Source organism: Nelumbo lutea, chromosome 2, assembly GCF_056320005.1.
Source record: "Nelumbo lutea isolate HS-2025 chromosome 2, American lotus-T2T, whole genome shotgun sequence".
In the NCBI taxonomy this organism is placed as follows: Eukaryota; Viridiplantae; Streptophyta; class Magnoliopsida; order Proteales; family Nelumbonaceae; genus Nelumbo; species Nelumbo lutea.
The window spans coordinates 111981752-111996640 of NC_142685.1; the positions used below are offsets into that span (position 1 = coordinate 111981752).

The window sequence follows — 14889 nt, forward strand, 5'->3', positions numbered from 1 at the left end:
CCATGTGAAACCCAATTTCTTGTAGGAGATTCCTCAGCCACACTAATTCATAGGTAGTGTGAGCCATGGCCCTATATTTGGCTTCAGCACTGTTTCTGGCTACAACCGTCTGCTTTTCTCTTCCATGTCACAAGATTTCCTCCCAGAAATGTGCAATAGCCTATAGCAGATATTCTGTCACTCATTGAGCCTGCCCAGTCTGCATTTGTATACACAACTACTTCAAGTTTTCCTCTTGGTTTATACAATAGCCCACGGCCTGGAGCACCTTTCAGATACCTCACAATTCTAAGGACTGCATCCCAGTGAGGTATACGAGGGTTCTGCATGAATTGGCTCACCACACTGACTGCAAAGGAGATGTCGGGTCTCGTGATAGTCAGATAGTTCAGCTTTCCCACTAGTTGTCTATACCTTCCAGGATCTTCAAATATTTCTCCTGTATCACTGCACAACTTAACATTTGGTTCCATAGGGGTCTCAGTCGGTTTTGCACCTAACAGTCCTGTTTCTTCCAATAGATCAAGGACATATTTCCTTTGGCACAGATTCACACCTTGTTTTGACCTGGTAACCTCTATTCCCAAGAAATACTTTAATGTTCCAAGGTCCTTTGTTTGAAAATGATTTTGCAGAAATACCTTTAGTTTGCCAATCCCCAATTTATCACTACCAGTGATGACAATATCATCCACATAGACCACTAATAAAATCTTCCCAGCTTCTGAGTCATAGTTGAACACTGAGTGATCAACCTGGCATTGCTTCATTCCAAAACTCTTCACCACTTTGCTGAACTTCCCAAACCAAGCACGTGGAGATTGCTTCAACCCATAAATTGCTTTTTTCAGCCTGCACACCTTACCACCTTCCCCCTGAGCAACAAACCCAGGTGGTTGCTCCATATATACCTCCTCCACTAGATCACCATGGAGGAAGACATTCTTTATGTCAAGTTGAAGGAGAGGCCAATCATACATAACTGCCAAGGAAATTAGGACACAAACGGAACCAATTTTAGCCACCGGTGAGAATGTCTCCATGTAGTCCACACCATACACCTGTGAGTAACCTTTAGCAACAAGTCTGGCCTTCAGACGCTCCACAGTACCATCTGGCAAGTATTTCACAGTATACACCCATTTACAGCCCACAGCATGCTTCCCAGGTGGAAGAGTAGTAAGTTCCCACGTTTGAGTATGTTGAAGAGCAGAAAGTTCCTCCTCCATTGCCCGCCGCCATCCAGGTGAACTAAGAGCTTCTTGAACATTGTTAGGTAGGGAAATAGAAGACAAAAGTGAAACAAACTGGCGATGTGATGCAGAACTGTTCATACTCATCATGCGGAACACTCACCATCTCCCTCCCAGGAGTAGATGTAGATGTGGAAGGAGTTAGGTCTGCCAGTTTACTGTCACTAATAGCAACCTCGCTTGCTACAGCATGATTAGCCCATTTAGAGGGAGGGCCATGTAGATCATAACAGAAATTCACTGTGTCCATCTCTACCACAATGAGTACACTTCCTTGTAGAGTTATTTTTTCCTCTGCCACGGCCTCCCCCTGAGTCACGGCCACCCCTACCAATCATGGAATTGCCACGGCCCCCTCTGGAATGACCTCCTCCTCTTGTACTATGTCCACCACCTCTAACTGTCACAAGTGCTGATCTATCATACTATGTGGGGTTCTCTGTCTGACCCAAAGAGATTCTACGGAGTCTTGAGAATACTTCCTCAAGTGTAGGAAGAGTAGAGCCCCCCAATATTTGAGTTCTAACTGGTTCATATTCCGACTTCAGCCCCACTAAAAATCTTGTAACATCTAGCTGCTCCCTTTGCTGTTGCTGAACTTGAATATCTGGAGTAAGGGGATGATAGACATTGAGTTCATTCCTTATATTCTTCATGCAGGCATAGTACTCTTCTAGTGTTTTGGTTCCTTGTTGCAAATCAAAGTACTCCTGATACAGCTGATATACTCTTGTTGTGTTGTCTTGTCCAGAATATAGCTTCTTAGCATACTCCCATATATCCTTAGCCGTATCAAGGAACCTGAAATTGGCACTGATTTTGGGTTCCATACTATTCCACAGCCAAGTCATGACTTGAGCATCTTCTTGTTCCCAATCATCAAACCTTGGAGAGTCAACCGGTGGCTTCTCATCTCTAACATGCTTTGCTTTCTTCTTTGCCTTGAGAAAAACTTCCACGGATTTAGCCCATGGAACATAGTTCTCCCCATTTAGCTTAATTGTGGTCATTTGTACTCCTAGGTAGTCGGAAGAAATTACTACACTAGGTTTCTGATCATTGTAGCCATTTCCTATTGCTTCCATTGTACCTTTTCACAGTTGTCTCTAACTTTACTTCTTAACTACAAGCTGATTGATGTTGTTCACAGTTTGATATTTCAGCCCCTATTGCAGCCTCTAAACACCACTGCTGACTTCACACACTTGTTCTTATTCACACTACTGCTGACTTCACACACTTATGTCCCACATAAGCATCAGTTTACCATTCACTAATCACAAGTAGAGGCCCTCTTACAACCACTCAAGCACCACAACACAGCCAAATCTGCTGCACCCAGTTCAGACTTATTTAACACATTTAAGAGGGCATTACACAACCACAAGGAGTTCGGCAAGGTCACTGCATTCTACCTTATACCGTATCAAGAGGGCATTACACAACAACTTACAGCAGCCCTACACATTCGGCTATTGCACACACAGCCCTTCCTAGGGCAACAATGAACCTAGTTCTCTAGGTTCTACTCAATACAACAGCTTCTTGTAGGGTTTCTACCTAGAAATAAAAGTAACACTAGAAGAAGAAAGAACCGACCTTCCTTTGAGAATATCAATCAACCATCCACTACTGAAGTCACTTTCCTTGTTGAAGAAGGTTATGTGCAGTAGAGAGACAAGCTGTATTGTTTCTGACCTAGGGCGAACCAGTTCTCTCCATCGACTGATCAGAAACGAAAGTGAAGAGTCACGAACAGTGTTGAGGTGCTTTACCAACTGACTTAGGTCAGGAGCATTGCTCTGATACCATGTTTCGACTGTTGCTACAGTAGTCCGAACAGGAAGAGGAGAAGAAGAAGAAGAAGAAGAAGAAGAGAAGAAGAAAGAAGGGTCTGTCGAAAATCTGATGGATTCCCCATTTAGTTGACCCCCTTAATCTATATTAGGTTCTAATCATAGTTACAAAGACAGAAATGACCTTACTTAAGTGTGGGGCAGAGTAACTCTAATAACACTGCCACATAAGCAAGTTACTTAATAAACAGAAGAAGACTAAACTACCCCTATTCGGCACATCTTAACAATGGCTTTAGGCTTTCTTCCTCTTTCCTTGGCTTTATGACCTAGCACTTCCTCACTCTGCTTGATCCAAGACAGCCCACTGCCCACCCTTCCTTTTGGACTAGTTGATCTCTTGCTTCAAACTGGGTAGCTAGGTGAGGTCGACGGGATCCGGGAAGAGAGAAGACCTCTTCCCAACTGACTAAATAGGGCGATTTGAAAGTGAGAAAATGACCCCCCGACCAGTTGAGCAGTATCCGGGACACCCTACGAAGGCCCAACAAAAAATGAAATCCATCTATGATAAAAGGCACTGCGAGTTGGAATTTCAGGTAGGAGACTAGGCCTATCTTAATTTGCAGCCCTTAGACAAACCACTGTGGTTAAACAGGCTAGGCAGAAGCTATCCTCAAGGTTCTTTGGACCCTTTCAGGTTCCGGAAAGGATTGGGTCCATGGCTTACCGGCTGGACCTCCCTCCTTCAAGGATACATTCTATCTTCCATGTGTCCCTGCTGAAACCTTACATTGGAACACCACCAACCACAATCCCAACTCTACCTGAATTTTCTGAGGGAGAACTACAAGTTGAACCTCAAACTATCTTGTTCCGTTGGGTCAAGAGAGGTAAGATATTCATTCAGCAGGCCTTAGTTACTTGGAAGGGTCTACTGATGCAGGAGCTGAAGAATCAAAATTGGAATTTTATGAAATTTTATGTATTTCTGTATTTTTGGATAGTAGGGGTATTTTTGTTACTTTGCAATTTTATGTGGGATACATTGATAGGGTTTAATTTGTATAGTTATAGTTTGTTTATGTTTAAAATTTCAGAGTCATTGCATAAGTAGGATTAGAGTAATTGAGTCTTCTTTGAATTGAAATAGGATATGACAACTTAGTTTGAGTCCTACTAGGATTATTGAGTCTAATAGTTTGACTCCTAAGACTATTATGAGTCTAATAGTTTGGCTCCTAGGATTATTATGTGTTTAGAGTCTATAAATATGTATGGACGTTTTACACAAAGGCAATGGAGTTTATTGAGTTTTCTTCAGCTTATGCTAACTATGGTGAGTGATTCCCATGCCCTAGAGTGATTCCGAGTATTTTCTCTCCTCTCTCCATATTTTCTCTTATTCCTTCAAGAAACCATTATAGCCATCATTCACATTCTCTGAGGACTAGAACTGAGCTAGTCCTACATCACCTACCCTCTGAAGATGCTTCATGGGAGGACTGCAGTCAGTTAAAGGAACAGTACCCATCTCTCAACCTTGAGGACAAGGTTGCTTTTAAAGGGGAAGGATTTGTTATGACCCAAAATCCCACAGAAGCAGAGCCACCAAGACAGGTCCATTTAGTTGCTCAGCAGGCTCAGTTCAAAGAGCAGAGGAAGCAGGGTACAAACCACCTATCAAGTCTGTGTACTCCAGGAAGTGCACATCAGCATAGAGTTAGTTACAGGTTAACCTGCACAGGGAGTGTAGAGCACCCCTTGTAAGGAAACTATAAAAACAATCAGATGAGGAACTCTTGACAGAGCATATTATCCTATTCTCTTCTTCTTCTTCTTCTTCCTTGCTGTAGCAGTTCTGCAACCAAACCAGATTGAGTTGTATCATCGGTCCTATTGGGTCGAGTGATTAAGTGTTGGTGGGCTTATATAGCATTCTATGTTTTAGTTTTATATTTTGTTATGGGCCTTAGTAATTAGGCCTAAACTAGTTTTATTTTTTGTATTGTCTAGGTGTCCCATCGCTAATCAGGGGTATTCTAGTCTTTTTGTTGTAATATCTTAATGTCAATATAAATATATATATATATATATATATATATATATATTAGTTTCTAGGGCCGGATGAGAAGTCATTGCTACCCATACACTGCTCTCTTCTCTCCTCTTCTCTTCTATTCTCTTTTCTTCTTGCTCTTCTACTTCACAATTTCAGCAAACATGGTATCAGAGCATCAATTGGCTTGACTGATTACATCTAGTTTCTCCTTCTTTTCTTCTCTCTTCTATTCCTTCTTTTCTCCTTTTCTTGGCTACTATGAAGAAGCCCTAGGATAGTAGGGCTTAGGAGCAGAACATGTCCACAATATCAGGGGAAGTCTCCTAAGGATAGTAGGACTGGTGGGAGGTCCTCAAACTTGGAAAATCCAAATCTGCATAGTCTGAAAATCATCAGTGTGTTGTTGGATGAATACATTTTCAGAGAATGGCTTGTTTCAGCCAAACTTTTCATTACTTCCCCAGAGCTTATGGGTTATGTAGATGGAAAGAAGAAGGAATCTAAAGTGGATGGTGCTGAATACTCAACCTGGTGCAAGGAGAATGCCATTGTTATGTCTTGGCTGCTTGCTTCAATGACTCCAAGGGTAGCAAGGACTGTTCTGCACTTCCATACAACCTTTAAGATTTGGGAGAATGTGTCTAAAATCTATGGACACCAGAAGATCAATGCATGAATTTATAGATTAACACAAGATATTGTTGCATTGAGGCAAGGGGATATGTCTATTGCAACTTATTTTGCAACCTTGGAAGGATTATGGAAGAACTGGACCACCATCTTGTTACTTGTACTTGATTGGGAGAATGCAAGAGAAAGGAGAGACATGATAAATAGATAGAATAAGGTAGAGCTTTTAAGTTCTTGGCTAGCTTGGATCCGATATATGAAAGTATAAGATCTCAAATTTTGGGAAGGGATGAGTTTCCAAATTTACAATATGATTATTATCTTGTAAGAAACGAAGAAAGAGATGCAAGTTGACACCCAAGTGCAGCCCATTGAGCATTCAACCTTGATTTCTTTAAGCCAAAAAGGGGGCAAGGGTTCAGACATGAGGCACCTCAAGTGCTCTCATTGTGGAGGAGACAAACATCTAAAAGAGACTTGCTAGATTCTTTACCTTCATTTGAAACCAGCTGCATTAAGAAAGGACAAGAAGCCTTAGAAGAGCCAAACAACAAGTGGAAATGTTGTCATAAGTAACAGTGTTGAAAGCCAAAAGAACACATACATGGTTGCTCCTCCTCCAACGGGACAGACCACCAGTTTCCACACATTAAGGTCTTTTTTGGATTTCATAGCTGATGGGGTAGAAATCCATAGCCGAGCCATGGCTGGTTGAGGAACAATCCACTTGCATCCACCTCTCTTGCCAAATCAGGTACCGTCTCTTCTCATAGTGTGACTGGTCCTATAGTATCTAACTCTTGGATTATTGATTTCGGTGCTACTGACCATATGACACACATGTCTTCTTTATTGTCTTCTTAACGTTTGATGTCTGACCAAGATAACAAGAGAGTAGCTTATGGTTCCTTCTCCAGCATCTTTGGAAAGGAGGAGGTTAACCTAGGCAAGGATCTCTCCCTTAAATTTGTTTGCATGTTCCCAATCTTTCTTTAAACCTATTATCTGTTTCAAAGCTTACAAAACGCTTTTTTTTTTTTTTTTGCTAAATGAATGAAATTGTTATTAATAGAGAAAAAGTGAGCATACAAACAACCTAAGAAGAGGCACGAGATGTGACCTCCTCTTTAAGGATGAAAGCAAAAAGCTCATGCTAAATAGAAATCAGTTTACAAAGTAGCCCAATACAAAGAAACTTTTGAAACCCCTTGTTTAGCAAGAGAATAAAGCCAAAACATTTTCTGACCTGCTAACCCATTGAAAACTAACTGACATGTTTCTTGTATGCTAATTAACTCTTCTTAGGAGATCCCTATAATCCCAATTAACAATATCTAGATTCACCAACCAGCCCACATCCACCTTAGAGTCTCCCTCAATTAATAAATTCTCCACTCCGAGTTGGTTGGCAAGCTGTATTCCTTGTCTTAAATTGTAGCATGACATTCTTTCCTACTCATTGTGTTTTACATGATAGATTGATGAAGGGAACGATTGGGAGCAGTCATGAGTCTAGAGGTCTCTATTATTTTGATGCAAACATTAGTTTAGCCTTATAGTCATCTACTTTTAGTGGTCGGGATAATGAGGAGTCAGTAGCTTGGTTACATTTATGGCATGCTAGGCTAGGTCATTTGTCTTTTTCTTTGATGCAAGGATTGTTTCTTGAGTTGTTTAATTGTGTTTCGAGTTAGAGTTTGGTTTGTGAAATGTATCAGTTATCAAAACAATGTAGAACTCTTTATCCAATTTATAGTAGTGAAATTCAAGCTCCTTTTGATTTAGTCCATTCTAAAGTGTAGGGCCCTTCACTCCTTGTTTCTATAGATGGTTTTTGTTATTTTATCAGCTTTATTGATCACTATTTATGATGCACATGGATCTACTTGTTACAAGGGAATGATGAAGTTCCATAGATAACCATGGTATTTTATAAAATGATTGAAATTCAGTTTGACAAGAAGGTTTTTTTTGATAATTGTTTGACAAGAAGATTAAGCAGTTTCGCTCAGACAATGCTACTAAGTATTTTGAAAGCTCCTTAAATTTGTTCATGGAGGATGTGGGTATCTTGCATTAATCATCTTGTGCTAGTACCCCTTAACAGAACGGGATTGTTGAGCACAAGAATAGACTCTTATTGGAGACAGCTTCAGCACTACTGTTTTAGCACAAGGTTCCCAAGAACTATTGGTCTCAACAATCCTTATTGCATCATATCTAATAAATTGAATGCCATCTAGGGTGTTGGGTATGAGAATTTTTTGTCATTTGTCTTAACCTTCAAGATTCCTTTTCCTCCAGAGTCTTTGGTTGAGTGCCTTCATCCATGCCAAGGGTCCTAAGAAGACAAAGTTGAACCCTAGGGCCATACGGGGTGTTTTCCTAGGGTACTCTCTCACACAAAAAGGTTATAAGTACTATGATCTAGTTACCGAGAGAAAGTATGTCACCAAGAATGTGTTTTACGAGTTTCAGCCTTATTTTTTGTCCTCCAAGAATCCTCTTCAGGGGGAGGCTAGTAGGATGGAAGAGGATCCTTCATCTCCTTCCTTTTTTGTGCCATTTTCAGCTTTGGGTCTTCCATCTCCTCCTCCTAATCCTCCTAGTTCTACCTGTCCAGGTGAATCTAGTGAGACTCCTACTAAATTTGTTACTACTCCAGATGTTGAGGAAGGGACTAATGTTGTTAATAGACAATGGAGAGATATGAGAATTGTCTACAAGAAAAGGAAGTGAGATCCTCCAACTTGTGGCAACAATCATCTGGACCCAGATCATCTATATCAGTGGATGCAGGTAACCCAATCATTGATGCTACCACTCCTACTTCTAACTTGGATGTTCCCATTGCTCTTCGTAAGCATGTCTGTTCTTGTATTACTTGATATCCCTTTGCTAAATATGTCTTTTATTTTTGTTTATCTCCTTGTTACTACTCCTTAGTGTGTGGCCTTTCTTTTGTCCATGTTCTTTCCAGGTAGCCAAGATGGAGAGAGGCAATGAATGAGGAAATGGAAGCCTTAATGAAAGCCAAGATTGGGGAATTAGTGGATCTACTAAAAGGGAAGATCATTGTAGGGTGTAAGTGGGTGTTCACTGTGAAGCACAAGGAGGATGGCTCCATTGGAAGATTCAAGTCCAGGCTGGTGGCAAAAGGGTTTACTCAGGAGGGGATTGACTACAAGGAGACTATTGCTCTAGCTTTAAAGCTTAATACAATTCGGGTTCTATTGTTATTAGTTGCAAATTTTTTCTTAGGACCTACATCAGTTGGATGTGAAGAATGCTTTCCTAAATGGGGATCAACATGATGAGGTATTTTATGAATCCTCTACTTGGCTATGACTTTCATGGGAAGGTATGTAGGCTAAGGAAAGCATTATATAGACTTAAGCAATCTCCTCGAGTTTGGTTTAAGAAGCTTTGTGGGGTCATGAAGAAAGTGGGATACACTTAGAGTGGTGCAGATCATACCTTGTTCATAAGGAAACATGGTAATATGCTTACTACTCTCATTGTCTATGTGGATGATATGGTAATTATGGGGAATAATCCGGAAGAGATAAAAAAGATTTAAGGAGTTCTTATCTAAATTTGAGATTAAAGATCGAGGCCATCTAAGTTACTTCCTTGGGATTGAAGTTGCAAGGTCACAAGGAAGTATGTTCTTGATATTCCAAAGGAAATAGGTATGATGGGAAGTAAACTGGCAGATGCACCAATAGAGCAAAACCATTGTCTCCAGGAGTTGATTGGTGTGGACTACTCCGATAAAGAAAGGTACCAAAAGTATTGATCAAAAAAAGAAGAAAGGTACCAAAAGCTGGTGGGAAAATTGATATACCTCTCTCTTACCCGACCTAATATAGCTTATGCAGTACATGTTGTCAATTAGTTCATGCATTCTCCCAAGATTCCTCACATGAAAGCAGTTGAAAGGATCCTTAGGTATTTGAAGATGTGTTCAGGGAAAGGATTCCTATTCAAGAGGCACAGTAAACTTGAGATAGATGCATATACTGATGCTAATTGTGCTGGATCGATTGGAGATAGGAAGTTTACTTCCGAATATTGCACATTTATTGGGGGAACTTGGTTACTTGGAGAAGTAAAAAGCAAAATATGGTTGTGAGATCACATCGTGTTGCAGAACTATTGTGGCTTAGGACTCTCCTAGGCGAGTTAGGATTGAGAGTTGATGTCCCCTCAAGCTGTGCTGTGACAACAAGACTGCAATCAACATTGCAAATAACCCAGTACAACATGATAGGACTAAGCATATTGAGATTGACCAACACTTTGTGAGAGAGAGAATTGTCTTAGGTGAACTTTGCATTCTTTACACACCCTCAGAGATGCATATTGCTGATGTTTTGACAAAAGGCCTGTCTTCAGTGAAGTTCCTTGGCTTACTTGGCAGGCTAAACACGACTGGCATCTATGCTTAGCTTGAGGGGAGTGTTGGGTCGAGTGATTAAATGTTGGTGGGCTTATTTAACATTCTATGTTTTAGTTTTATATGTTGTTATGGGCCTTTAGTTATTGGGCCTAAACTGGTTTTATTTTTTGTACTGTCTAGGTGTCCCATCGCTAATCTGGGACATTCTAGTCCTTTTATTGTAATATCTTAGTTTCTAGGGCCGGCTGAGAAGTCATTGCCGCCCATACACTACTCTCTTCTCTCCTCTCCTCTTCTCTTCTTGTTCTTCTACTTCACAATTTCAACAAACAGGGGCCATTAGAAAATTGCTGGAGTCAAAGTTGTCATTAATATCATATTTATGTTTATTTAGTAGTTGAGAATGCATTTAGTAGTCCTGTGTCTTGTAAGTTGTGACTGCATTAAATAGTCAATGCCTTGTTGTTGTAGCATAATTTGTGACAAACACGGGAGTATTTGTCACATAATTTGTCACTTCCCTGGTAAATCCTAATTGCAGATTTCTATTTGTTCCTACATTTTGTAACTCATAATAAGGATCGTATGTTGAGCTATTTTGACCTTTTTATGTGCTATCAATTGTTACCCCTATCTGAAGTTATGTTTTATGAGATGGTATTTATCCATACTTACTACTTTGGTCTCTGTAGTCCTAGATAGCCTTTTCAGGAACTTGTTAATATTTTATTTATAGAATTGCAGGTGATATCAAAATTAACAGATGGAAAGGCCACTCATATACCTTATAGGGATTCTAAACTTACAAGGCTCCTTCAGTCATCTTTAAGTGGTCATGGGCGTGTATCTGTAAGTATATTAGTTGGATCATGGCTAAACAGATTAATTCCATCCAAGTTTTTTTTTTTGATAGATTTGTTTCTCCAGAACATCAACTGTAGTTTTTAATAGGCAGCTTTAAATGTATTTTAATAAAACCAACTGGTTATATTAATGTGTCAGTAGTATATTTAATTTTTTGATAAATATGTCAGAAATGTTATTATTTTGTCTGATTATGGTTGAACTACAGCTTATTTGCACTGTTACTCCTTCATCAAGTAATTCAGAAGAAACACATAACACATTGAAGTTTGCCCATCGTGCAAAACACATTGAAATTCAAGCATCACAAAACAAGGTGAGTTTCAATCTTTTTTCATTTATTGGATACATGTACTTGACAGCTGACAGAGGTAATCCTATCAACTACAGATAATTGATGAGAAATCACTCATCAAGAAATACCAAAACGAGATTCGTTGTTTAAAGGAAGAGTTGGACCAACTAAAAAGGGGTATCATTACTGTGTCACCATTGAAAGATGTCAAGGATGATGATATTGTGCTTCTTAGACAACAGGTACACCAATTGTGAGGGGGATTTTCTTATTTCTGCTATTACTTCTTAAAGGTTTGATCTCATTGTGAGTTGTGCACACCCCAAAAAAAAAAAAATTGAATTTACATTACAAAGTTCTCTATTGTTATTAGACAATTTCTATTGATTTTTTTTATCAATAACAAAAACTCATTTTATTAATGAAGAAGATAATTACAGCACTCCAGAGAGAGATAAAATGTCATAAGTCTCCCCAAGAGAACAAGAAAATGAATTACAATATAGCCCAAAAAATTCGATCCCTTCCCACCCCCTTCTTTGCCAAGGTATCTGCAAAGGCATTTGCAATTGTCTTCACCTAGTGAAACTGGATTTCCAACCCCCTAGTTAGCCACTTAATCTCCCTCCTCTCTTTGGCAAATTTCTAGAGGTCTTTCTATAACCAGCTTAAGAACAACTTTGAGTCCCCTTTAACAACTAGCTTTTGTATATTCAGCTCCTTTATCTTCCTTAGGCCTTCCAATACATCATAAACCTCAGCTCTGAGAGAGTCCCCAACCCCAATGGGACCTGAAAACAATGCAATTAGCTTCCCATTCTCATCTCTGAAAACACCTCTTGCACCTGAGGGACCTGGATTGCCCTCACTGCTCCCATCAAAATATAACTTTATAATCCCAAGGGCTGGTGGTGACCACACAGGTCAGGCAAATGAATGAGTAGGAGCAGAGTTTGCCACCTCTATCCAACTATTCAGCAGCATACACATAGTGACATCAGCAAACAGGTGAAAAGATTTTAACCAATGTGCCACCCTAACTGTTATATCTTCAATGATACCTTCTTTATTTCTTTCCTTTTCAGAAAATGTCCTTGAATTCCTTTCTTCCCATGAAGTCCAGCATATGTCATCCCTCACACACACCTCCACATAATCCTGCTCCTTTTCTTTGGTCATCTGGCGGAGGGATCCGCCTGCAACCAAATAAAGAAAGAAACCAGTCCCATATATCAGAAGCAAAAGGGCAAGAAATAATAAGTGGTAGGAGATTTCACCATTAGCCTTGCGAAGAATGCACCAAAAAGGCCTTTTTTTTTGGAGTAAGTCACAAGCATTACATCTTTCCAAGAAGGCTTTTTGTGGAGTTTCAAATTTCATGATTATTATCTATACATGTGTCTCTTTATAATATATAAGGATTAAGGATTGCAAGAATTGTTAAAGATTAAAAAACTTGTGGTTTTCTTGCTGATAAACCTCAAAATGGTAAGGATAGCACATTGGGCACTGGTATGATGACTTTAAAGGAGTTACCATGGATGAACAATTTAGAGGATGGCAAATTGTAGTGGGGCACCAAGTCAGGAATGAGCAAAGGAGAGCACCTGATATGGGAAGCTTGAAATTTAATTTAGGTGGGTGTAGTCTTGGCAACCCAGGGGTTTCAGGCATAGGACTAATAAGAAACCACAATAGTAATATTTTTCTCTGATTTTCAGACCTGGTTAGGTTACCAAACTCCCTAGAGGTCCCAGTTTCCATTTATTTTTAATTTCTGCAAAGCTGACTGCTTGGGGGGTTAAGCAAAAGGAGGAGAATTGTCTTGTTTGGGGGGAGATAAATGATCAGATGTTTCAGAACCTCTATGCTGATGAGCAGGTGGTGTGGGGAGAATCAAAGGGAAGATATGTTCATGGCTATTAGTAGATAAGGATTTCAGAACCCTAGAATACAGCAGATTTTTTTGACAGGGATATACTGCTTTTGTGTTAATATCTTGCTAACAGAACTCTGTATAGTCTTATACATGTCTTGGGCATCCATGAGGCCCTTGGTGTAATTACTATGAATGGGCGGACTGATGTAGTGGTGGAGGATGACTGCAAAACAGTTAGCCACAACTGACTTTTTAGTAATAAGGATTTTCTGGGCGAACATTTCTGTTATTTGTCAAAAAGAAAGTCTATGCTCATTGATTGTGGGTCTTAACTAGGTTATGGCAGATTTGCATATTCAATTCGGTTAGACGCATCACATTACCAGGCTAGTAATTTATTTTGGTAGAAGGAAAAAATTTCGTATAGTTGTTTGATTGTCCCTTTTTTTTGATTTAGTCATGCAAATGCTCTCACAATACCACCCTCCACTACATCATCAACGTGAACTCTGTAAACTTCTCTCTAGTAGGCAGCTAATTGGTCTCTGTGATTGTGATAAACTATTAAGATCTCCAGTGCTTTATTTTTTTTTTTTTCGGTGAAGGCTTGAACATCCTTTTCTTTCTAGTGTGATAAAATACCTCAAGTATCTGTACATAATTGTATACTTTGTTGTATTGTAGGAGAACTAGAAGTGATCAAATATCCATCTTACTCTAGATAATGCAAAGAAATATTCCTAAACTTCAAGGAATAAAAGTAGGAGATTAACAGTGATGAATGGCCTCTTTGCCAAAAAAAAAAAAAAAAAAAAGAAAAAGAAAAATACATATTTGGTGAAAAGGACCATTATGGTCGTCTGCAATTGTTACATGACATCACTATTGTTACTGTTCAAGTTTTAGGATTAATCTAATCTTATATAGTTAAAGGGCAGCCCAGTGCATGAGGCTTCTGCCAATGTGGGGTCTGGGGAGGGACAGATTTATGCAGCCTTAACCTCGCACATACAGAGGTTCTGTTTCCAAGATTTTATCCCTGGTCACCCAGGTTGCCCTTTAATCTTATATAGTTAATGGAAAAAAAATTAAAAAGTTGGCTTCATATCTTCATCAATAAATCTATCTTGGCCAATGCTTTTACTAGAACTTGTCAACTAAAAGAAAAGAACAGAAGAAAAGCTTCTTTGAGAGGTTACCTATATGCATTATTTCTTCACTAAACTCATGCAAGATATATTTAAGTTCTTTATGTAACGTTTCTTTATAATCCATTTGCCATAATGATGTGCATAATTTGACCAAATTCCTTTTCTGTGACATGATGTAAAAGTTAGAAGATGATCAAGTCAAGCTGCAATCAAGATTGGAGCAAGAAGAAGAAGCTAAAGCTGCTCTCTTAAGTAGGATACAGCGTTTGACAAAATTAATTTTAGTTTCCACAAAGGCTACACAATCTTCAAGGTTCCCTCAACGCCCTGGTCCCAGGAGAAGACATTCTTTTGGAGAAGAAGAGGTTTAGTGGCTGAAGTTCATGCAAATTAATAATTCTTTTCATTTGGATATAAATCTGTAAGAAATGGTGTATAATATGGCATTCTATTGGATGGATAGTTACAGAATTTGTCCCACTCCTTGCCTGTTCACTTGAGTTTGAAGATAACTTCACTTTTAAATGAGTGAAAGAAAAAGAACTCATCATCATCAT

At 39.3% G+C, this 14889-nt stretch overlaps 1 protein-coding gene across 2 annotated transcripts in view; it reads left to right on the plus strand.

The window, feature by feature from the left end:
- LOC148872830 (kinesin-like protein KIN-7K, chloroplastic) overlaps positions 1–14889 on the plus strand; it is a 75380-nt gene that overhangs the window by 48214 nt on the left and 12277 nt on the right. For both annotated transcript variants that reach the window (XM_088971204.1, XM_088971203.1), the window contains exons 13-16: positions 10888–10992; positions 11216–11323; positions 11398–11544; positions 14515–14697. In XM_088971204.1, coding sequence (XP_088827330.1) covers positions 10888–10992; positions 11216–11323; positions 11398–11544; positions 14515–14697 — 543 coding nt within the window. The remainder of the gene's footprint in view (positions 1–10887; positions 10993–11215; positions 11324–11397; positions 11545–14514; positions 14698–14889) is intronic.